Source organism: Tasmannia lanceolata, unplaced genomic scaffold (genome assembly GCF_043159265.1).
Source record: "Tasmannia lanceolata isolate RefF3 unplaced genomic scaffold, GAP_Taslan_0.1 ptg000054l, whole genome shotgun sequence".
Classification (NCBI taxonomy): Eukaryota; Viridiplantae; Streptophyta; class Magnoliopsida; order Canellales; family Winteraceae; genus Tasmannia; species Tasmannia lanceolata.
Genome location: NW_027518731.1, coordinates 2,131,426 through 2,156,887, shown reverse-complemented (window position 1 = coordinate 2,156,887; position 25,462 = coordinate 2,131,426). Strand labels below are relative to the sequence as shown.

The 25,462-nt window shown below is 38.0% G+C and overlaps 1 protein-coding gene across 10 annotated transcripts; it reads left to right on the top strand.

Annotated features, from left to right (window-relative positions):
* The first annotated feature begins 15,618 nt into the window (after positions 1-15,618).
* On the top strand, positions 15,619-24,753 carry LOC143864779 (uncharacterized). 10 transcript variants are annotated; one of them, XM_077375605.1, is made up of 13 exons: positions 15,619-15,664; positions 15,775-15,853; positions 16,213-16,310; positions 20,487-20,607; positions 20,717-20,872; positions 21,002-21,170; positions 21,285-21,364; positions 22,071-22,203; positions 22,358-22,445; positions 22,966-23,072; positions 23,223-23,313; positions 23,948-24,071; positions 24,230-24,753. In XM_077375605.1, exons 5-10 carry the CDS (start codon positions 20,783-20,785, stop codon positions 22,970-22,972), a joined length of 567 nt encoding a protein of 188 aa, XP_077231720.1. In that variant the 5' UTR covers positions 15,619-15,664; positions 15,775-15,853; positions 16,213-16,310; positions 20,487-20,607; positions 20,717-20,782; the 3' UTR covers positions 22,973-23,072; positions 23,223-23,313; positions 23,948-24,071; positions 24,230-24,753. The 10 variants fall into 10 exon arrangements, with proteins under 10 accessions (XP_077231720.1, XP_077231716.1, XP_077231719.1 ...); XM_077375601.1 differs by lacking the exon at positions 15,619-15,664 and adding an exon at positions 23,440-23,560 and having other exon boundaries at positions 15,688-15,853; XM_077375604.1 differs by lacking the exon at positions 15,619-15,664 and adding an exon at positions 23,436-23,560 and having other exon boundaries at positions 15,688-15,853; positions 23,948-24,027.
* The last annotated feature ends 709 nt before the right edge of the window (positions 24,754-25,462 follow it).

Below are 25,462 nucleotides of genomic sequence, written 5' to 3'. Positions count from 1 at the left end.
ATTTCATTGTTATTTTTTTTATCTTATGCAGATGCACCAGAAAGCTAAGAGAAGAGTATGGTGTGATTGGTGAGTGAGAAACAAAGTTTATAGAGTAGGAAATATAAGTGTGAGTGGATCAGTATGTAAGTAGAAGATTTTGAGATATGAAAATTTTCGAAATAAAAGTATTCAGTATTGAACTAGTTTAGCAAAGTCTTTTAACCCAAGATTTTGAAATCTCAGAGCTACAGCTTGGAATTACAGAAAACTTGCGGTCGAATCCAATCTTCAGTCCATAAAAATGCTGATTCTGTCAAAGCCCTGCTCGATGAAGAACTCTGAGTTGTATGCTCTCGATATGTTAAACTGTATAAAAAAAATACCATTTTTATTCATTTCAGGAATTCAATTATCATGTTTCATGTATGAATTCTATTCTTTTTTCTTTTATTATAATGTTGAAGGTGGAGAGAGCTTCGCATCATATGAAATGGGTGTTGAGCAAGGGGTTCTCATCGATCGATAGGGAATTCAGGCTTCTGGACAAGTTTCAGGATGCCAATCCTCGGAATTTCCACTCGTGGAATTACAGGAGGTGAATGATATGGTTGTTTCATTGATTTGTTTAAATTTTAGGAGATTGAAAGTTGGAACTATGTTAATTACATTCTAGTTTCAGATTCGTTGCAGCATTGAAGAATGTATCAGAAGAAGAAGAGTTAAAGTTCACGACGGATATGATTTGTGGAAGAGAAAAAATGAGAGGATCTTTGAGCAATTATTCTGCACGGCATAATCGTAGGTATTGAGATCTTTACTGTGCTTATAGAGCACTTCGAAATGTTGAGTAATGTGTGTTTCCTTACATCCTAGATTCAAACAAGTCAGTGTTGTTGTTATTGTTAATTTCTAGCCCATGAATCCAACCATGTTTTGGGATTGAAAATTGGAGTTGAAACAGATTTACACTGTTGGGATCATAAACGTGTAAATGAAGGCATCAAATTTGTACTTGCAATCATACATTAGTTCATTTTGGTAGTTTTTAATCAAGAAAACTGCAAGGGAACTTCTAGAACTAGATCTTCCTTTAAATTTGTTAAAAAAATTGGATGATGCATGCTAATTGAGCCAATTAGGATTGAATAATTCTTAAAAAATGGCTACTTCTGAAGAACATTTGGATTTTAGTCCATATCATTTTCCTCTAAATCGTGAAAAGAAAATTCCTGACATAAATTTTTCTTTGAGAATTTTTTTCGTGCGATCCAAATAGATCCTAAATGTAACTATTTTAAACCACAACCAAGCTTTTTTGAAACAAACTGAATTTGTAGTTAATTGTTGGTTTCTTGTTCGTAACAACTCTCTATAGTATGCCATGTGTTTAACTGTACATATAGGGATTTGTAGGGACTTTCCCAGAGGCATTTCACGACTTACTATTGCATGAGAGAGCAGCAATACAGGTGCACTTTTCAGCAGATTTTGTCTTATTCATTTAATTCATCTGAGGAAGTTGTTCTCATCTGTATGCAAAAGTCTCTACAAAAGCTCCTACTCTTTTACACTAGAGGGGGCTGTCCCAAGGTAAAAAAAGGGATGGGTATATCATTTCCCTAATAATCACTTTGGGAAATTTTATATGGTGTTCTGCAAAATGCCTTTATAATTCCTAAAGCATGATACAATTGCCAACATACATATATTTATAGCGATTTGCTAGGGTCCATCACAAAAGGCATTTCGTGGAACGTCTGTTGCATGAGGGAGCAACCACCTCATGAATAATGACAAAATCTATCGGAAAGTGGCTCACTTTGCGTTCTGCTAGAGATGGTGAATATGTTTCTCATAAATTTGAGAACTTCTTGAAAGAGAATGGGATTTGGCATCAACTTACAACTCGGTACACACCTCAACAAAATGGGATTGTCGAAACAAAGAATCAAACGATCATGGAATTGGCTAGAAATATGTCGAAAGCCAAAGAGAAGACTAATATATTTTGGGCGGAAGACGTTGCATTCCTGTAACACCCAGCCCCAATGCTTGAACATGTTTTAACTACTTGTAATGGGTGTTATTATCAAATGGACTTATGATTAATTTTCTTGGAATGAGTGTCATTACCAAAATCGAAATTAGGAATATTTGCTTGGAAATGGGTGTCCCTACCAAAACTCATGCCTCTAAAATAGGGTAATTTTAAAAGTGTTATTTTTTTAGTAGGGTGTCATTATCAAAATCCGGTATTTGATGTTTTACTAAAAGTAGCTATGCTTTTAAGCAAAGGCCTTGAATAAAGTAAGAATAAGATTTTTTTGTGCTCATTAGGCCATGATGATTATTGGACTAGTAAGGTACTGTAGGATCCTAAATAGAAGTTCTTAAAGGGAAGTGTAAAGAATGATATTCCCATATCAATCTTGTTTATAAAGGGAAAGTAGGAGAGAATGACCAAATTCGTTAGTGCCTTCTTTGAATTTTGGATGGCCATGATTTGTTGCCATAAGAATAGCCAATTATTTTCTTAACTAAATATAGCATGGTGGGCAAGCAAGGCAATTTGGATTGGTGTGTTGGGTTGGCCATGGGCAAGGAAGGCAAATTACCTAACCCAATTAAATTGCTTACCTTTTTGTCATATGCAAGCAAGGAAATTTTGCCAAATCAAATTTAATTGTTGCATGGTCGATCAAGGCAGTTGCCTTTCTTACAAATCAAGCCTTTATGGAAAATGAGTCATTTTCTTATCATCTATTAGAAGGGGGTGGATTTGGTGGAGAGACCATTGTTGGTCTTTTCCCTCAAGTGAAGGTTATATCAGAGACTAGATCGGTTCTCTTTGAAGGCATCATTTTTCCTCTTCCTTAAAATGACAACAGCCACCCTTTTTATTTGTGCCCTCATCTACAACATCCCCTAAAATCAATGCCAATGGATTCTAATTCAATACAAACAGCCATTACTGCTAGTTGTTTCAGCCCCGATCCACCCTTCATTTGCATTGTTTAGCCTCCTTTCTTGGGGTTTTGAAATACCTTGGAAGTTCTGTGTCATCTTTGGTGGAAAGTGCAAGAGGAAGCTTGTTGTCTCGGGACCCTCCATCTCATACTTGTAGTCGCCTTTGACACGACCACAATTGGTTGTCGTCGCTCCTTCTCAACCGGGAAAAACCCTTATATTGCTTGGTCTTTGCAACGAGAGGTGAGTAACCTTCTACCCCAACAGTCCTATACTAGGTTTCATTTCATCCACCAACCTCTTTCTCATCTCTCTATGCTTTAGGAAGATCTTCTTCATGGGTCTTGACCTTGCAAAGGAAATTTCTGGAGATAGCGCTTAAGGTAGGTGATCCTACCCTATGTCAGTGTATTACGTATATTCCATATACTTAGATTTGTTGCAAGCTTTATTTGCAGTCCATTACATGGAACTTGTTTTGGAAAGGTTTCTCACTGATATCTTTTAGCATGTCATACTAATGGTTGAATTGTCATTATCCATGAAATGCTTTAGTCTTAACATGCTTTCTTATTTATACCAAAAAAGATCTTTGTGACTAACATGATTTTGGAAACTCAAATTCATGAAACACTATTGAAAAGCATTCTATAAATGATATGGTTTCAATGGTTTGGAACGGGGGAGCCCCCAATGGTTTGAAACATCTTCAAAATTTATGGCACGGTATTGAAAACATTAAATTGCTTTTCTCTATATTTGTATACAGTCTTGGTATGGAATGGATTCCGCCAGTAAGGTTGATCTTTGGTGGGGATCTAGTACCCAACCTGCCAGTGGGTGAGTACACTGGACGTGATCACGTTGACCGGTCGAGTTTATTTGCCCGTAAGGTTGATCTCGGGCGGCCAGTAGGGAGTCCTCTGGCTATTGATAATATTACATTGCGCGCTTTAGGACCTGTGAGTCCTGCGAACGAGTGTTCGCCTTGGGTTACGCTACTGTGGACCCCGATCCGAGAGAGGGGCGGCGGGGGACGTGCCCCACACGAACAGTCTCAGGATCATCCACGTGAATGGAGAGCTCTACCAAGGAACTCTCGAAAGAATGTGCCCCTCACAGCATGAGTGGCGATAAAAGGTGAGATACCTCTCGATTCGGGGACTAGCCCAGATTCGAGGCGTACCTTAAACAAAGAAGAGTCGCCATCCAAGGAAGTGGGCCAAGGATCCCATACTATGCTCTGTTGCAACGGATAACCAGAGATTATAAAAGAAAGATTTGTGCCTGGTTACGAATTTGGAAGGTCTAAAGAGCACCTCGTCCGCCCAAGTGCAAGCACCTGGTCTCTTATGCCATTTATTATTGATTTTGAAGAGTTTTGGGCGAAAATCATATGAAATAGGAACGAATATCTCCGAGAAGACGTCTATCTGATCATGCATGTCTCGGAGATGAAAAATAAGCACACATAAAAAAGAAATGAAAGAAGTGTCGCCTAAGAATAACTAGGTTATGAATGTCATACTTAATTGGTGTCTGAGTTCTGGTGTGCAAACACATGCATGCTACAGCTAAACGTATAGGATATGTACATGAAAGTAAGAAAATACAGCAAAACACACAACACAATTCAATTCTATACATGACTGGACAAAATGAGTCCTAACTCTAATGCGACCTGACTCGGACCAAGATGGCCGTCCATCCCAGCTACTCTACGTATCCCGGCCTCGGGAAGAATCGGAGTCAACGTAGTTCGATGCCTTATTCTAAACTACTATGCCTAACCATCTAGAACTACTATCCTAGACTCGATTCCACTAGATTCGACTGATTTTTAAAGCTTTTTTGTACAATTGCTTAAGTTCATGTAAGTTGTAATTTTTAGGACTCTATATGCCCTAACTAATACAAGTTGGTTAGCCTTAAGCTAATGCAGGTGGGCCCTATATCCTATGTGTATCTAGGCTGTGCAACCTAATGAAAACCATGGGCTGACTATATGCTTCCTAGTCTAGCCATCGGTTCGACTAGATGTCTAACCGATCGACTTGAGGCCTCCTAACTCTAGGGACACTCACACGACAGGACACATCATATCAATACAAATCAGGACAGACTCCTAACTCTAAAATATCCCAAACACCTAAGACAGATTCCTAACTCTAGGGGAAGATCTATTTGAAAAAAGGTTTTTGAAGAATTTTTGTATTTTTGGAATGTTCGAAATGTTTATTTTAAAGGTTTGGCTGGACTTGGGATAAAGATCCCAAGCTGCACTACGTACCCTGTTGAAAGGGATCAAGCCAACGTAGTTCGAAATTGATTTTCCTAACTACCCTGAAAGACTCAATATTTTTAAGGTTTTTGGTTTTTGGAATGTTTTGATGTTTTTGACATGAGAGGACTGAATCCTATCATCATAAGGGGAGGACAGACTCCTGATATCCTGCAAAGGTTGGACAGCATCCTATGCTTTGCGGGGGAAAAGAATAGAAACACAGCTCTGCAAAGGTTGGACATCATCCTATACATTGCAAAGAACTGGATAAAATCGCATGACTTGATGGGATGTTGGACAGAATCCTAACCCCTATAATGATAGGACTGACTCTTGAAAGAAGGATTGACTCTCTAGCTAAGGACAAAAACTCCAAGGCTAATGGAAAGACTTTCTGAACTGATAACTATATGAGAGGGTGTTATTTAGACAAAGCATGTCTTCTTAGAGAGAGGGGAGATAAGGCAAGGTGCTAATGAGATTAGGCAAGTCTCCTAAAAGAGAGGTGGGCTTCAAGTATCCTTGTCATTGCCCTTGCAATGATAAAAGGATTAGGACAACTATTAGACCAAGTTGGTCTTCAACTAAGAAGGGACGTGACTTATGAGACTTGGATAGTCTCCTGAAGGGTAATCTACTAATGAGACATAGCCTGTCTCAAAAGGGATAAGCTTTTCTACGAGACAAAGCAGGTCTCTAAAAAAGGGGGTGACTTTGTGAGACTTAGATAGTCTCCTATGTGTGACTCATTGACGAGAAAAAGCTTGTCTCTAAAAGATTTGACTTTCTGATGAGACATAGTGTGTCTCCAAAAGGGGAGTTGACTATCTGAGACATAGCTTGTCTCCTTAAAGGGGGGGGGGCTCGAGATGTCTCTTTCATTGCCCTTGCAATGAAAGGGACCTAAAGTTTCAAGAAATGCACATCTAAAAGACTAGGCCAGTCTTTTAAACAAAGAGGGGAGTGCTACTTAGACTGAGCAAGTCCCCTAATGATGGGCTTGGGCTAGCGCCTTCATCGCCCTTTTTGCAAAGAATTACTCTTCACAGATCTAAAACTTCGGCAACTAACACATACATAAACATTGAATTAAAATAAAAAAAATATATTTATGACTTCTAAATCTGTAGAAAGTAACAATAACAAGATTTTGAGCCTTCATGACTATGAAGCTAAAAAAACAAGTAAGTAAATAATAAAGAATCCATTACCCTGAATACTAAATGATCCCTAAGACCATATTCTGCTGAATATAAAAGGGACATGACACCAAAGTACATCATGTATACTAATTTTTATTTGAATCTTGATACCATTTATATCTTTATCCATTATAATAAACTAGTCTTTTTAGGAACAAAAATAAAGGACATACATGTTATGATAAGTATCACATTCAGGAATTTCAAATAAATTCATTCGGCTTTAACAAATAATAGCTTTGATTCAGGTTACGCCTTATTTCAAGTAACTTTATTAATTGAACCCATTTTCCAAAACAGACATATTCAATGATCAGGATAAAATGCCAGTTGAATTAAATCTTATTATCATGGTGAGTTAAAATCATTGGTCCTGTACATTGGTGAAACAGCAGCCTCGTGAACTAAAATCAGTAATGCAACCTTTTATGGATGCATTGGAGAAATTTCTCTTCCATTTACCCGGAGACATGATGAGGAATATGAGATGGAAAAAATGTTTGTGAACAAGAGACTCTTTATGATGGAAGATAATAAGATCATGGAAGCTCTTATTTGCACTGGCTGCAAGCTATGCGGTTTTCCATTGGATTCTAGGTATGAAAATACAAGATTTCTCTTCTCTTAATTTCTAATACTTTTGAACAATGATACCATTTTCAGTTTATATTGAAACAGGTCTTCACCAAAGCAAAATGCAGCTCCACTCTATTGTTAAAAAAGTTCTAACCATCTCCATGTTGTTTGCTTGATATATCGACCATTTATGGTGAGGGCATCCCTAACCCTTTTCACTGTCTTGAAACTACTCTCTTTAGAAATAATGAATACGACACACATTTAGGAAATTAGCTAATCTGTTGGTTTGTCTTCGGAATTATTTGAACACTTTTGGCTCTTCAAATGATTTATTTTGTTTCATTCTATGATGTTTCATACACGCACTCGTGTTGATATTTAACATGTGATGGACATGAACAGGCATTTCTGAAAAAAAGTTAATGAAATTATAACAAGAAGAATATTCAGTATATTCATGAAAGTGTCGTAGAATTATGGTATCAGAGCTTAACGTCGAGGAAGAATTTTTCTTCTCTGTGAAGGCGAAGATACCATAACCCTAACTGTACCCAAACCTAAATCCCCAAACCCATAACCACTACCACTAGAAGTGACCATATCAAATTCTCAAATTCTTAAGAACCCTAAAAATATTGTCCGCATAACCAAAACCCAAATCCCCAACCCATAAGCACTACCACTAGAAGTGACCGTAACCCTAACTGTACCCAAACCCATAACCACCACCACTAAAAGTGACCATATCAAATTCTCAAGAACCCTAAAAATATTGTGCGCATAACAAAAAAAACATATTCATTTGATTTTGAATAATCAAAACTCTAGCCGTACCGTACAAAACCCTAGCCATACCCTCTAAACCTTAGCCGCACCTTTCAAAACTTTCTTCTTTGATCTTCTCACCCTCAAACCCTAACCCGCTACTTTATACAAATCTGCCCCTAAACTCATTTTTAATCCACTTCCAACACTTTGGATTCATGATCTAAATAGGTATTCTTCACTCTTTATCATCTCGTGGTTGGTTCCGGGCTATGTTTGTTGATTCTCTCATATTAGTGATGTATGTTTGTGATGTTGTTGCCTCTTTCTATTCCGGAACCGTGTGTTACTGTGTGAGATGGTATCTGTGGGCATTGTTGTGGGTGATCTGTTTGTGATTTGATGGTGATTGGTTGTTGCTATGGATTTGTCATTGGATTGGATGATATCGATGGTGGTGGTGTTGTCGTGGTTGGTTGTTGGTGATTGTTTTATAGTTAGTTGATGTGCTGGAGATTTTAGTGACTTTTTTTTTCTCTATTGTGGTTGGAGGGTACTTTTTGTGGTGTTGTGGATGTTGGAATATTCATAGTGGTGTTATTAGTGTTTTTTGGTGCCTTCATTATGGAATCTGTGGAGCAATCTTCTCAGCCACCTGTCGACAATAAGGTTGTTGAGATTCGTTCTTCATCATACAATGACCAATCTAGTTATTCCCATGTCAAACCTCCCCTTCAGATGAATTCTATAAACCTAGATGGGACTAATTATCCCCAGTGGAAGATGGATGTCTACACTTACTTACTTGGACGTCGGAAAATCAGTTTTTTAGGGCGCATGCCACCGGCTACTAGTGATTTGACTTATGATCAGTGGCGTGAGGACGATGCTGTGATCCGTTCTTTTCTATGGGGTTGTATGGAACCCAATATTGCTACTTCTTTGATGTATCTTCAGTCGTCAAAAGAAATTTGGGAGCCGACGGCTACGATGTATTCTGGGGTGGATAATCTTACGCGTATATGTGATCGTTTTTCTTAGTGGTTTAGCCTTTAGAGAGGCGACAAGCTGGTGGATAGCCACTACATGGACTATCTAGCACTTTGTCAGGAGCTTGATCTATTGATGTCGTTTACTATAGATCCTGTCGTACTTAAAAACGCCAGGAGGAGTTACGTGTGGTTAGGTTTCTTGACTCATTGAGGCTTGACTATCTCCAACTTCGATAGCAGATTGTCAGTTCTGGTTCGATTCCCACCCTTGCAGATGTATTTTCTAAGGTTCAACATATGAGAGAAGTTCAACATAATGACCCTATGGTAGATGGGTCTGCTCATGTGACATATGATGGGACTGATCGTGGTCGTGGTGGCGGCCGATTTGGGCGTGGCCGTGGCCGTGGCAATAGCCGTGACTCAGGAGGCCGCGATGGAGGAGACCGAGGTCGTGGGCCCGTTATTGTACTCACTGTCGTATGGAGAGACATACGGTTGATTATTGCAATGATCTACATCCTGAGCTTCGTCCCTACAAACCTGCGAGTGCTTCTGCTGCAGGTTCTTATAGTCCTTCATCCTCTACTGCTCCATCTATGACTCCTCACACCATGGTAATCCCCGTGCAGAATATGATGATATGTTACATCTCCGGGAAAAAGGGAAGCAACCAGCTGCCACGTTTGCACATAAATGTAGCCCCTCATGTTTTCTTTTTGATACTTCTTCTGGATCATGGCTCATTGATTCAGGAGCATCACACCATATGACTAGTAATCCTACAATTCTCTCTTTCTTCCAGTCATTTCCTTCTATGGGTACTCGTACTATTACTTTAGCAGATGGAACTACATCTCCTATATCCATGATGGGTGTAGTCTCCACCTCAACGGGTCTTCAATTGTCTTCTGTTCTTTATGTCCATTTTTTCCTGTTAACTTGTTATCTGTTAGCCAATTAACAAAGTCGCTAAATTGTTCTGTTTCCTTTTTTTTCTTCATATTGTGTTTTTCAGGACATGAAGATTGGGCCGTGAGATTGATGGCCTTTATTACCTTCACCAAGCCAGAGCTGGTGTCGCACTTCGTACTTCAGTTGATGCGATTCTGTTCCGTCTTTTCATTGCGAGTCGTGTGAGTTGGGAAAACGCCATAGTGTGTCTTTCCCTTCTCGAGTTAGTAGTCGAGTGTCTTGTCCTTTTCAACTTATACGATGTTTGGGGTCCTTCTAGAACTACTTCAATAAATGGATTTAAATATTTTATCATATTTGTTGATGATTTTTCTTGTGCCACTTGGTTGTTTTTGCTTAAAAGATCGATCATAAGTCTTTAATGCCTTTCATAATTTTTATTTTGAAGTGGCTAACCAATTTAGGTTGTGGCCCAACAAATGAATGGTTCGGATCATCTTATGAAGTGGGCTCCATAGTAATTTTAGAAAATGCTAGTCTTCTTATAAAATTACTGGAAATTAAATCTCAAAAGACAAAGGTTAAGGATGTTGGAACTCCCATTTTTTTTATCCATGAAGGCTAAGGATGTTGATCTTGAATACAGTCATGAGGAAATCCAAATGATCCTGGTCCCATGCCACACCGACTTCTCATCCTTAGGATAAGAGAATAAGAAAATTAATGGCAAATCTTTTTGTTTTTGGTTGGACCACTAACAAAGGCTTCAAATATTAATGGCAATGTTCATCTGGGGTGGGATCAGATGATTCTAGGCCCTTGATCCATAATCCTAGTTTCATATTTTTCAAAGAAAATCTAAACCTAAACCGTTGATTTCTGTGTCTTTATTATGAGCACTAGCTGTACGTTCCTGGTGTTGCTAAATGGCTAATATTATGATATTTTACTGGAGGGAGCTGATATTTTCACCCCTACATTACGTGCACACTCCCCTTATCATTAGGGCTACAACTTGGGTCGGGTTTTACCCGACCCGCATCGACCCGACCCGACCCGAAAATAGCTTGGGTTGGGTTCATGTTTCTTGGGTTTTGGGTCGAGCCAGGTCTACAATCCAAAAGCCTGCATGAATCTCGGGTCGAGCCGGATTTTAAGGGGTCCGACCAGACCCGACCCAAGTTACTTAAGTTATAGTATGTATTTTTTTTTCTAAAACTTTCTTACTTTAAAAGTGAAAACTTAAAAGTAAAACTCACGCACTCACGCACGCACGCAATCACAGGGACTCTTCCCGTCTTCTGTTCGTTTCCCCCCTTTAGCTCTAGGGTTTCAAGTTTCAAATAAATTGTTAATGCACTGAATAGTTTGTTGTTTATCTCATATGAGTATAATCATTTTCATTTGGTAATGCATTAATTTATTCTCTTTGGACTAGTTATTAGTTAATGCACTTAAAAGTTTGCCATGCTTGAGTTTTTCTACTTCTATCAGTTGAGTTGAGTTGCCTTGCCAAACAAGAGTTTTCCTTAAAAAATTGTGTCAACGTAAAAAAACACCGACCCGAGATTTATCATGGGTAGGGCCGGGTTTGGGAATCTTGGGTTTTCCGGAAAAAAACCCGACCCGACCTTACCCGAGACATTTCTCGGGTAGGGTTGGGTTCTTCAAAACCCGACCCGCAGACCCGAGTTCCCGAGTTGCAGCCCTACTTATCATCGCCCTTTATGAACCCGCCAAGCGCCAACTGAAACTATCATCGCCCTTTACGGATTGTGATTTCACTTACATTAAGAACCCGCCACGCGCCAACTGAATAGATGTTAACAATCTTAAGATAATCCTACCCCTCCATTTCGACTAAGACAAAGGTTTCACCGATAGATGGTTAGATCCCCAAATACCTGTCGTTTTCGGACACAACAGAAAAAACCCAACAAAACCGAATTAACCCTATTTCAGATTGGAGATAAATTCGCACCCCCTGCAGAATGATTCGCACCCCTGTAAGGTAAACTGACGTCAAAAAGCGTCAAAAAGCGTCAGAGTTTAACTCTTTTTAACATCAATTCATGCTACAGTGGTGTGAATCATCCTACATAGGGAGCGAATTTATCATCACCCTTTTCAGATAGCTCTGTTTTTAATCCTTTTCCTCCCATTTTCACGTCCTTGTCCGCGCATTTCCTTCTATTTTCGCTCTCTCTCTCTCTCTCTCTACTGTAAAGATGTTCTACTCTCACCAGCTACTAGCGAGGAAGACGCCTCTTGGTCAGATCTGGTAAAATTTTCTCTCCTCTTTGTTTAATTTCAACAATCTTGAGCTTCATGTCCTTTTCTTCTTTGGTTTCGATTTGATTCATCTTCTCAGAGAAATCTCTCCCTCTGTAAAAACCGATTTGCAGGATGGCTGCAAAAATGTACGCCAAATTGAACAGGAGGAAGCTCCTTAAGATCGATCTCATCAAAGTCTGGTAAGATTTTAGCTATTTTCTAATGCCGATCGTTTTGATTTAATTACTTTTACTGGATTTCTCTTCTCATCAAAGTTCTGAAATCTTGATTTCTCGTTCCAGTGAAGAGATCCTCAATCCGATGGTTCCTATGGCTCTTAGACTTTCTGGAATTCTCATGGGTAAATAACAAAGAGAGAGAAATCAGCTGATCTAAGATTAGAAATCTCTTGAAATTCTTACTACTTTTTGCTTAGTTTTTTGTTTTTTTTTTATCGATTTGAACTCTCCGTCAATTTTCAGGTGGAGTGGTGACTGTCTATGAGAGGAAGGACAATCTCCTTTACGGTACTCTCTCTCTCTCTCTCTCTCTCTGTCTCTCATTATCTCTCGTTAGCTCTGTTTTTCTGATCGATGTTTTTTTTTCCTTGCTCTGCAATTTTCCAGATGATGTAACGCGTCTCATGGTAATACAATCTGTTTCTGCTCAAATTTCATTTGATTTGATTTGATTATCTTTTGCTTCTTCTGTTATAAATTTACTAATCTGATCTCAGAAAAATTGAAGGAAAATAGGGTTTGAGTTGATTTTTCTTTCATTAGTTTCTGTGTTTTGATTTTCTCACGTAGAGATAAAGGAAAGATTATTTGCACTTTAAAAGACAAATTTACCCTTCTGGCTATTTTTTATTACCAGTAGAGTCAAGCCTGTGTCTGTCCTGATTTACCCTTTTTATACCATGACCTACTTAACCTGATTTTCGTTGTCTTGAGTTCTTGATAGAGTTGTTAATTTTGTGACCTTCCAAGGGCACTTAGAAAATCTACACCTCCTTCTTTTGAGTTTTGATAGTTACACCCGCCCACATAAATAAAAACATCCTAGGTTGTCTCTACTCTCTAGTACAGTCCATTCGGATTTGTTAGTTGTAAAAGAGTGGTAATATAGGGGTTGGTACTTGGTAGTAAGTTGGTAACTAATAAATTCACTAGAAGGTGCTATGCTATCCCAAGTAAAAAAAAAGAGAGGAGGCGAAGACATCACTTCCCTAAAATTAATACAACAAGAAGAGGTGTCCCGCAAAATTACGGGGCATGGTAATATCAGATACGTATGTAATTTTACATATAAGCCAAATGTTGATAGAAGCTAATTATCAAAATATATTGCCCATTTCAATTATTAGTTTTCTTATTAACAAATTTATACTTAACTTTAATATTGTTATATTAAAGTAGCGACGTAGGATCATAATTGGATGTGAAAAAAACAATTGAAAATTTTCCATGAAAAGAGAAATTCTACAGTCTATGAGGAATGAAATTTTCCTAGAAAACAGGGAATTTTTGGTTACCAGGAAAAATAAATCTATGGAAAATGAGTTATCCGATAGCGACCAGCAGGCAATATAATCATGTGTTTAAAGAAATTACTTGTGTTTAGACTTAAGAGTATATGCCCAATCCATCTTTATTGTTCGCGCGATATATAATATGACTATGAATCTGTACAAATCAGTTGATGGGCTCTTTCTTGGATCCGCTATAACCGTCGAAATCATGTTAATATTATAATATTATGATATATAATACCAAAATATATCATATTATAATATTTCACATATATCACATGCAAAACCATCCTTCAGTGCAGAGTCTGCAAATGAATGGTGTTATAGCATCATAGGGCATGGCCCACATTCAATGGCATCATAAATCTATTGCTCGGATGGTTTAGACCCTCTTATGAAAGCAATATTTGAGCATCAGGGCAGGCACACCAGGCAGAAAATCCTATTCATAAACAATGGGAGCCTTCGCGTGTACATGGGGTGCACGTTGCAACCCATTGTGATGCATGGATATTGCATTGGATCATTCTATATATATGTGATCACTAGAGATTTTATATGGTGCGTATGCATGAAGTCCAATACTTCATAGGATGATCCAAACTGTTCATTTGTTGGGCTACGACATAACTAGGTTGTACCCCCACACATCATCTCCATAGGATGATGCTAACCCACCAATCTGTAGAGGAATTGCACATTATAGAAACCGCTACATATTGGACTCATAGGAACATCCTATGGACATGATCTACTGGGGACAACCTATTTAAGACGTGGCCCAAAAAATTGAATGGTTTGGATCATCCTATGAAGTGGGTCCCACTGAACATTTTTAGAAATACTGGACTTCATGCGCACAAACCATATAAAATCTTGTGATTACTATAGTCTAAATTTGTTGTAGAACATGTACTTTTAGCCAGTTTAATCCTATATTATTTATACCATGCAGCTTCCTAACATTTATTGTTTTAGTTATGAAGGAATTGGACAAGGTCTTAGAAGCCTACATTAACATAGGCCCAGACGATTTTTCCCACCACCAAGGTTTGAACATGCAAATTTCTTGATATGTAGAAAGAGGAATGCTAAACTGAAGGGCACCCTTGCAAAAACCAATGGATCCTTGCCATCAAAGTGCATTAATTTTTCCATTGCCATTAAACATGTTTTTTGGGCCAACTTTCCAATTTTACGCCCACCATATTTTGTAAATAACAAAAATCTAAACGCATTTTCTCGTGTTTCCATTTTTTTGGCTACGTTTTTTTGAACCAATACCGTATTAAACTCTATTTTTTCCCGTAGTGTTTTTCTCGCGAATCACATTTTGCTAACTATGGTCCCACCAACTCCTCAAACCCATGCATGGAGTAGAGCCCACCACTTTAATTACCTCATGTTTTGATGGGGTGGGACACACGATCTCCACCCAAGATCATGCTAGGGAGGGAGCCCACATTTTGCACCTCATGTTTCGGTGGGATGCATTACGCATGCATAGCATGGGAGACATCGCTAAAATTGCAATACATCGGTTTATTGTGTACTAGCATTCTTGGCCATGCATAGCATGGGTGTAAAATAATTGGCCACACCCCATCAAAACATGATGTGTAATGTGGTGGGGCCCACCCTATCAAACAATAGTATAAAATGGTGGGCTCCACTATATGCATTCTTTTGTGGTAGAGATGGTAGGCTCACTCGTGGGTGTAAAATGGTGGGCCCCACCATATGTATGCTAGCACAGAAATGGTGGGCCGTACCATATCAAAACATCAAAACCTAGTGTAAAATGGTGGTCCCTAGTCCCTACCCATGCTATGCATGCGTGTAAAATGATGAGCCTCGCATTATCAGAACATATGTAAAATGATACGCCCCACCATGTTATGCATGAGGTGCAAAAAATCCATTGGTAGAAAAAAATTTACTATATATATTTTCCATGGAAAAATACTTCCAGTAAAAATTTCCACCTAGATGAATTAAATGAATAATATAATCTGCTACTTGGTGGTTGTCTCTCCTGAAAAAGTGAGCCACCAAATGGCTTTTTGCCAAATTGCCTGCATTTTTAGTAACTATATCAAACTCTATTGTAAAATGGATTACTTCCTTCAGGTGGGAACCATATCACATCGATAGTCATGTACACTATCTAATGGTAGAGATGGTTTAAACACTTGATTCCGTGCATACTCTCTACATTAAGTAATTATTTCATCTTTTAACTTCCCTATTTTCTACTAATTCTCTTTCTTTTCTCTGTCACAGCTGCTTCAAATAAGATTACTCTACGGGATGATTTCAATTTCGTTCAAGCAGAGACAGATCTGCATAACCGCTTTGAGAGGTTAGATGAATTTTTCACGGTGGATTACTTTTTGAGTTTATCAATTCATAGTTTACATGATCTGTTTTCAAAAAACCAACTCTATAATTTTGGACTAAACGTCAATTGCTTTTCTCCACATTTTGTGGTTTTGTAATAGTGATCTATCGTGGATAGAAATGAATCTTACCTTCTCATTCGCATCACTTGATATTGGGTCTCTCCTTTATGTAATTTTTCACTTCAAGGTTCAAATACTGGTCTTAATTTGGGGTCTCTCCTTTATGTAATTTTCCACTTCAAGGTTCGAACAGACGAACACTGGTCTTAATCAATCATGTTGGGTCACATTCTTATGTTATCTAATTACACATCTGCAGGTTTGATATTGAAGAGGAGGAAGAAGATATCAAGACCCCTCCACTGGATCCTACTACTATTGTAATATTTCCACCTTAACAGGAGGAGGCTCCCGAAGGTTTGTGCGCAAATGTCTAGTGCTTCTCAAAACTCCATTATGCATGCAGCTGAGTTTTATTCAGTTTGTTCATTCATAAAGCTTTCTCAATGAACGTCTTGTGTCTGAAAAGTGAAAGAATTATCTTTAAAAGAGAACCTGAAGTATAACCTACCCGAGAACTTGGGGATATAATCAAACTAGTTTTAAAACCAATAAGTAGATTAAAAAAATCAAAACTAGTGGGATCTAAATCCAAAAGCTCGCTCTCATGGGGACAAATCCACCAGGTGATTTGGGCCTTTCTCACTCTGTTAGCCAACCAAGTGATGTGCGAGGATTCACATTCTAGTGTGAAAATACCAAAAACCCTAATTTGGTTTTGTATTATCATATATACCAATAACAAAGGGTTTACATAAATATAGTAACACCCGCAAAACTTAGCTCTACAAAAATGTTCACAAAACCATCGTTAAAGGTACTCCTATTATCGATTACTCCCCAGCAAAGTGATGGGAAAACAAACCATCAATTTGACTCGAAACATAAGGAACGTCGACATTCAAAGACCCTTGGTGAAGATGTAGTCTATCTGACTGCGACACAGAATGAAGCGAACATGTGAAGTTCCTTTGGGACCAAGCTGATAAACAAATTGGTAATCTAACTCTATGTGTCGCCCCACGCATGAGACACTAGGTTATAAGTCATGTGAGATGTGATAATAATATCACAGTAGAGAACACGATTAAGAGATATCGACAATCCTAGATTCCCAAGTATATATGATAGTTCTTTTGATATCGAGACTTGAGATACTATATAGTGCAATAGTCCATAGGATCAGGAATATTAATGTTTTCGCAAACAGACATCTTCGAGCCATTGGACATTTGGACCAAGAGTCTAACTGGGAATGGAGCCAAGCTTGTTAGGTTGGCGAAGGAGATTAAAAATGTACTTGTTTTGTTATTTTCAAAAAGAAAATATTTACTTGTTTTGTTTGTGCAGAAGTGACAAGGTACTATATGTTGCTTCCACATCAAAGAAGTAATTAAGGTCTCCTCAATTCTTCATTGTAAACTGATTGTTCAGATAATGAATTGGCTGAATGAGAAGGTTAGAGTTATCACCCGAGAAGATGATATCATCAACATAGAATAGGAGAATGACTATGCCAACAAACAAATGGGGGACAAACATAGACGCTCCAGAAAATCTAATATGTAAGAGGAAGCCGGTAAACCATTATAACCATGCTTGCGATGCTTCCCAAAGTCCATAGACTGCTTTATGAAGGTGATATACATGTGTGGGTTGCGATGTATCAACAAATGTTGACAGTGGCTCCATTAAGATTTCCTCTTGGGGGATAACATGTAGAAAGGAATTCTTGATGTTAATTTAGAAAACGGTCGAACTGTGAATGTGTAAAAAAAAGGTCAACAATGAGTTGTTGGTGAAATCCCTTGAAAACAAAGTGAGCCTTGTAATCATCAACTTGCCATCAATGTAATGTTTGAAGCAGTAAGACCATCAACACCCAACACTATACTTATTCGCATGGCGTGGAACAATCAATCCGATGTAGCCTACCAGTGTTTGAGATTCACCCATTCATCGCAATGATCCATTTAGGATCACAAATGTAGTGTTTGAGATTCACCCATTCATCGCAATGATCCATTTAGGATCACAAATGTACTGCTTGTTCATGGATGACTAAAAGGATGAGTTTAGGAGAGTAATAAATGTAGCGAGAATCCGATAGCAAGTGGACATAAAGTCTTGTCAGCGAGTACCATCTTGACTGCCGGTGACCATGTGATTGAGTGAAAGGTCAACAATGGATGATGACATTAAAGACATGGGGATCAATGAAGAATAATATTTATAGGTGGGATCATTGAGTTTATGAGGGTATACTTGAATGGAGACTTGGATGTTGTAGTGGGGGATGATGGCACCACTAAAATTAATAGACAGCCTTCATAGACTATCAGATCTTGCACAAAGAGAGGGGAATCAATGAAATGTGTTGTAAAGGATGGTAAGATTGGCAGAAGAAACATTAGAGATTGGTGGCAGAGAAGAAACTGTAGACTGTGTCTCAGCGAAGGGAAGGGATTCTCACCAAATACAGTTTGATTTCATGCATACAACCTACATTCAGAATTGGGTTCATAGCACCTGTAATCGTACTGTGAAGCACAATACTTTAGAAAAATACACGATTCAAAAGTAAATTTGTCATAGTTGCGGGGCTCCATGTAGGGAAAGCACTGATAAACAAAGGCTCAAAGATGAGAATAATCAAGATGAGTTCGGAAAATAAGGTTATGTCGGGACTGCCAATGTAACATCAATGGCAGTTTTATCAGATAGACTGCATCAGTATGGCTCATATATTAGTGATGTCTATGTTTTTGTTCATCCGCACCATTTGGTCTTAGTGTGTGAGATAGACACAAATGAAACAATACCATACCAATCCAAGCAAGTTTTAAATTCTCATCTAGTCAACTCTAGTGCACGGTCACTTTGAAAGTATTTAGTCATCATACCAAGCAAGTCTTTAGCCATATGAGACATTATAGTCCCCATATGTCACAATGAATCAAATATAATGGAAACAGAGCTTACGAAACCGAGCTACCAAAAGAGAGTTCCTGACCTGAATTCATCTAAAAAATTCTCAAATATGATTCAAAAGTTAAATATTTGATATAGTAAAAATACCACTAGACTTAAGATAGGGCCTCTGATCAGGGATGATATAGTTGCCCATGCTAGATACACGCAAGTGCTTGAGTGCCATAAAGCGATGCCGATTGATGTCCTTACGTACGCGAAGGACACATTGGTAAGTGGTACAAACTGCCGCTAATTGGCCCCATTGGAAGTGGAGCCCTAGTGATCAGATCCTTAATTGAAAATATCCGTGGAAAAAAATTTACAAAATAACTATACTCTCTAATAGGTTGTGCAACAAATAATAGATTATTTGTGAAAGACCAAGAAGGCAAAAACCAATAGCACAGTAGAAAGAGATATATCAGATATGGCAGTGGTCAAGATAGTTTTACGAAATCTAGTAAATGGGTAAGCCATTATCATCTCCCTCAAGCACCTGATCGGATCTGTTGTAGTTCTATGACTATTATAGCATTGACAAATCGAATATTATGTTATTGGTTGCACTAAAGTTTGGAATCCAATGAGACTAAACTAGGAAATGCAGCCGAATACCTTGATGTGATCTAAGACGTAATCTGTAAAGGTTTGAGAGAGATAAATATTGAAAGAAGCAAACTAACAAAGTAGCACTTATATGTAGAGTTGCCGATCTTGTAATAAATTTAGCAATGCATTGAGGTCTACCAAAAATGCATCGGTATTTCCCAAGCAAATCAATTTTTAAATTTTAATGGGCTGCATAGGGTTGTCACCATGATTGAATTGTTGTTATTGTTGTTTATTCTCTGATTGTACAAAGGTTGACCACCACGGTTCCTATTTCTGGATGAAAAACTCTGCCCTCTAATTTCTTCAAACTAAAGGAAGGTCAAACTTTCACTCAAGCAAGACTTTGCTTGTGGCTTAAAAGGGAGGAATATAGGTGATTTAATTCAATTTTTTTACAGATATTAAATTGATTGTATTAAATTTTTGAAGGTAGTTTGTTAACATATTTAGTGCCCTTCGGATGGTATATAGTTGCATAGAAATATGAGATTTTTTAGCATGAGATTATTGAAAAAAATTAAATAACTCGTGGAGGGAATCCCAAATGTATTTATAATGAGGGAAGCGTAGGACTTGAACTAAAAGTCGCTCGGTAAGAGTTTCTATGGCGTAACATTTAACAAGGTAGTTGTGCTTTCCCCATGGTGTAAGTTCGATTCATGAATAATTGACTAGTCCCTGGCCATTTTAATTATTTAGGATAGTCCCTAACATTCTCACATTGTGCCGCATGCTTAACATTACATTTAATAAGCGTCCTTCCAAGTCCAGAATATTGCCTTGACTCTTGATAAAATAGAAAACAGATTCTTACTTTAGTACACGTGGAAATATTAGGATGGTCTATTGGGGACAATCCTAAAACAGGTGCTTCTTCGTATCAAGTAATGCCCTTCATGTGAAATCATCAAAATTCTTAGAATCTAATGCATGAATTTCACAATTTAGGTGATCCATAAAGTTGGATGGGGGGTAATAATCAGTTCTTCCTACAGACGTTGAAATCCAAAACCAGGAGGGGCCAACGAGCAAGCAAAAGATTGATGAATGCCCAGACAAAGCTCAAGAGGTAGTTCAAACCTGATGTCTTTAACTACTATATAGATCATCATGTGAAGCAAATCGTGCTATTAGTATAATGTATTTCAGATTAATAAATGTATATGGAACTTGGGCAGGGCAATCAGGATGAACAAATACAAAAACCAAGAAAACAAAGAAGGGCAAAATCATCTTGTGTTGTTATGGATTACGAAATCATCATTCCTGGCAATATCTACAAGACTTGGCTTCCAGATGCTTCTGATATTACCAAAATAAGAGGAAGAAAGAAGGTATCTTATTGAAAAATACACCATTTATGTATCCATTTATAGATCTGTAAGCTCATCCTACCTGAGACATTTTAACCTGTATATAAATTCAACCTCTTTGTTCCTATTTGTGTGGCTGATTTATTGCAGCCACGTAATCCGATCTGTAAAATGAAGATCAGATACCTCATGGATCAGCCACCTGTCGCTCTTAACTATGGTTTAGTGGATGCAATGGGTGGAGTTCATTATCCAATCCCTCTTTTGGAGCTATGGAGGAAATGTGCTAAGGAGCAGCCCACCCATCATGTCCCTCCAGGTTAGCAAGTTTTCTTGTACACTTATGAAATTCTAATTAATAGTTACAAAGAAACTAACAAAGTAATTATGACCATTCTGTTCTGGTCATCATTTGTTTTGTTCTTGAGTGAAGGTCGAACATTGCCACCACAAACACTGGAACCATCTTCAGGGTCTCCTCCAGGAGTTCATTGTCAAGAGCCTCCTGAATTTGTAAGATGCATTTTTTATAGGGAAATGTTATCCACACTACTGTATTTTGATGAGGGCACTCCTCACTTAATTAAAAGTACGGTATGGCCCCCACCATAGGATGATCCAAACCGTCCATTAGATGGGCCACAGCCTAAATAGGTTGTGCCCCAAAAAGCATTTCCATAGGTTGATCCTAACCCTCCGATAGAGTTCTTTAAATGATTGTTAGAGGGTTGATCCTAACCCTCTATAGATCGGAGGGTTAGGATCAACCTATGGAAATGATTTTTGGGACACAACCTATTTAGGCTGTGGCCCATCTAATGGACGGTTTGGATCATCCTATGATGCGGGCCATTCCGTACTTTTAATAAAGTGAGGAGTGTCCTCATCAAAATACGGTAGTGCGGATAACATTTCCCTTTTTATATGACAATCATTTAAAGAAGAAATCTATATCACCGATTCTAGGATAAGATCTTCTTGGACACCCCTAAAATTTTTAATCTTTTATGTGAATGGTTGCAAAGTTAAGTATGATTATTTGCAAATAATGGTCATAAAAGTTACCCATTTGCATGTAAGATAAGATTAAAATAAACTTATTTGCATTATTGCATATACAAACCAATTTTAGTAAGCTTTTCAAAGAGGCCCTAACTTTTCAGTTATTCATACAAAATGACTTGAGTTTGAATCTAATATATAATGCTTGGACTTGCAGCATTTTGATGATTTTCAGAGTGGGAATAATTCTCAGCAATTTCAGTCCCTTAGGGAGAATATGACGGGCAACCTTGGCAACATCCAACACCCGGCAGTTGATGCCACACTGCTCATGACAGCAGGGAGTTCTGGTACGCTGACCTATCCCTTGTCACTAAGTATATCTCATCAATTTCAATAACAATTTGATTTTTTTTTTGAATGGTTTGAAAGACAGATTGACCCTCTCAGATTATTATGCTAGTTGCTAAATATTAGAGAAATTGGCTCATATGGAATTTACAGGACACTGTGCAAGATCCATCCCCAGTTCTGTATCTAGAGATGATCTCCCTCCAGTGATGGACACAGACATCCAACTGACTTCAGGAAGGTTAGTAAAATGTCGGATCGATACAAAAGTAATAGTAGTTCTCACTAAAAGAAAATGTTGAAAAGATGATGCCTCCCTTCTCACGAAGCCTAAAAATTGTGTTTAAATGATACCCTTTGTTAAATCACAAATGAATTAGAGAAAAAAAGAATGAGATTCTGAGTAACTTTTGTTGGAAATTGGAATATGAGAATAAGGCTTATGGAAAGGAGACCACAAATGAGTGCCTTGCTCGGGCCTTGCTTGTTTTGGATTTTGAGAACCGTTTGTGAGTCCGCAACTGATTATTAGACTCATGTTTATGTTTAATTGAGTCCAATAATCAGTTTTAGACTCAAAATCGGCTTCCAAAATCCAGAGCAAACAGAGCATTAGGAACAAAACAATGTTGACTTCATGATGATAGGGGATATCTTTTAGTTTGCTGTGAAATACAAATATCGGTCACATCTGTTACTTGAGAAACACCATTTATGTTTAGTGATTTGTTTGAGCAATTAGAAGTAATGATTCTAAACAGATCATAAAAAAGAAGTCATCATTCTTCATCAAGATATCCAGTGGACGAGGAGCCTCATAACATATTCAAGCTCAGACGACTTTCTAAGAATGGACTAACACCTGAGGGTATGTTAAGAAACCCGTACTGACCATTACAACCTACTGATAATACCTATTCAGTCATCGACTGTTTGCTACTTCCAGTAGTCATAGTATTGAGCGCTAATTGAAAATTTTATAGCATGGTCAAATTCATTATTAATCTGTTTCTAACAGTCTCAGGGCTGCTGGAGGAAACTGCAGTCACACCAACCCCCAAACCAATCTTCGAACCATCGATTAATGAAGTCAGCCGTACAATTCAAACGTGAGTGTTCTATTCTATTTTATCTTCACTGACATTCATGTCACTTAAGTTAATTATGATTATTTACTTATAATGATCATAAAAATTTCCTTTTCTAAAATGGGATTCCGTGCTGAATAAAGACAGGAGTGGAAATGACCGATGATTGTCATTTTCACTTGATTTTTTTTGCATTTGTGGGATACATGCTCTCCTTGTACTCTTGCACATGTGTCATGATAGAGGGCATCGTGATTTTCTCCAAAAGGTAGTTAGTGTCTTCAAAAGAGTACTTAAAGTCCCATTTGCAAACAAGAGTAAATTAAGGGCCTGTTTGGATGCCGAGAAGATTTTGATTTGGATTTCTCACATTTGCAACCCTTTTCACATTGTAATTTGGATCGGATCAAATTCTTGGATTTCTAATTCAGCAGCTGACTGAAAAAAATCAGATTTCTAAATTTGCTGTGGAAAAAAAAAATGGAAATCCACAGATCTGCCAGTTTCCTTCACCCTCTTTGCTCCTCAATTCCAAATCCAAATACAAAATGGGAGGTATCCAAACAGGCCCTGATCTCATTTGCAAATGAGGATCAATTTTGGTGGCATTTAAGTAGTCACTTAGTCTTTCATGGCTAATGTTTGCACTGTGCAGGCATCTCAAGTTACAGTTTGAAATGCCGGGTGCCCCTAAAGTCGAATCTCTCAACCGGCTTGCCGCGAGAATGACCCGAAGTAAAGCCACTCAGCTATTCTATCAGACTTGCAGTAATGAAGCTGTATTTATTCATCTTGAGCTAATTAATACCAAAAATTCAGTTCTAAATATTCATGAAAGCATCATCTACAAATGTTTCAATATGAAATTGTATCTTATCTACTTGTGGAGTGAGCCTCCAGAATAACTGTCTGATATCTGAAATGTTTTGTTTTGCAGTTCTTACTTCCAACAACGTTCTGAAAGTCGAACAGCCGTTGGCGTATGGAGATATCCTTATTTCTAGATGACCAAAGATGTAGAAAGTAGATTAAGAAGAGCATTACGCCGCCTCAGTTCACTTAGGGGCTTATCTTCTTTGGATCAGTTAACAGGAGCATTTTCTTACTAATTTCAACGCATTTTGTTTTCCTTTTTCAAAGCTACCATTATGAGGCTTTGATCATACTAGGAATCTAAGCACACAGACTTACTTCAGCAGAAAAAAGTAACACTAAAAGAGAGGGGAAATCTCCTCTCTTTGCTTCTTTCTTAGTTCTTACAAGTTCAGTCTTTTATATGGTGTTAATGTCAATGTGCAAGTAAATTCTTATGGTTGATAATGGGTTTTGGGTTGGTGAAGGGGATGAGTAGATAGTCTGGTTATTATTTTGTTTTTCCAGCTGTTATAGTCTGGTTATTGTTGTACATCTCGAACTACTAATTTGAGAATTAGAAGGCAGAACAACAGAAGATTTACTAGACTTCTTTGCAGCTCCAGATCAAATTTTACCCTGTTTACCTGTAATTTTAGGTTTCCTTATACCAATTAACCAGGCCTTGAGCAACCCGACCCCAACCTGACCTCTGTCCTCTAATCTGATCATGATTTTCAAAATGTAAGGATTATGTTTTCTTTTATATTTTTTTCTGTTTTTGACCTAGGCTAACCCGAACCCAATCCGATTTGGAAAAAAAAATCGGCCACCAGACTGGTTGGGTTAGTGTTGAGATACTTAAAGGCAGGTTGGGTTAGGGGTGACAACCCTCAACCGGAGGCTCGGTCGTGTCAGGTTAGGGTTGAGGGAATGCTATCTCGGGTTGGGCTACGGTTAGCATCATTCAGATCCAACCCGAGTTTCATCTGAATCACTAGCGTTTGTGAAACATTGTATTCACTACGGCTCCGTTAATTGTTTGCACGTTCATACTTTGAGAAATATAATGAGACTCCCCCATCCTATGATATAAAATATTCATTTGTTAGGCCCAAACATGAATAGGCCACACTCCGAAAATCATCTCCATCAGATGATTCTAACCCTCCGATCTGTAGATAAAATGGTTGTAAAACAAACTTTATGTGTAAACTTTAAAATGGCATAAAATTTGTTTTATTTTATACAGAAAGAAACTTAGCCTCCACAACAGGAAGAGAACCTGAGTCACAATGCAATGGATTGTTTGAGTAAA

Bases quoted from the DNA above. Each gene is read 5' to 3' on its own strand.
- LOC143864779 (XM_077375605.1), top strand. From the start codon at position 20,783: ATGGATTACGAAATCATCATTCCTGGCAATATCTACAAGACTTGGCTT. The intron at 20,873-21,001 runs GTATCTTATTGA...GATTTATTGCAG, and splicing joins AAATAAGAGGAAGAAAGAAG to CCACGTAATCCGATCTGTAA. The intron at 22,204-22,357 runs GTACGCTGACCT...TGGAATTTACAG, and splicing joins CATGACAGCAGGGAGTTCTG to GACACTGTGCAAGATCCATC.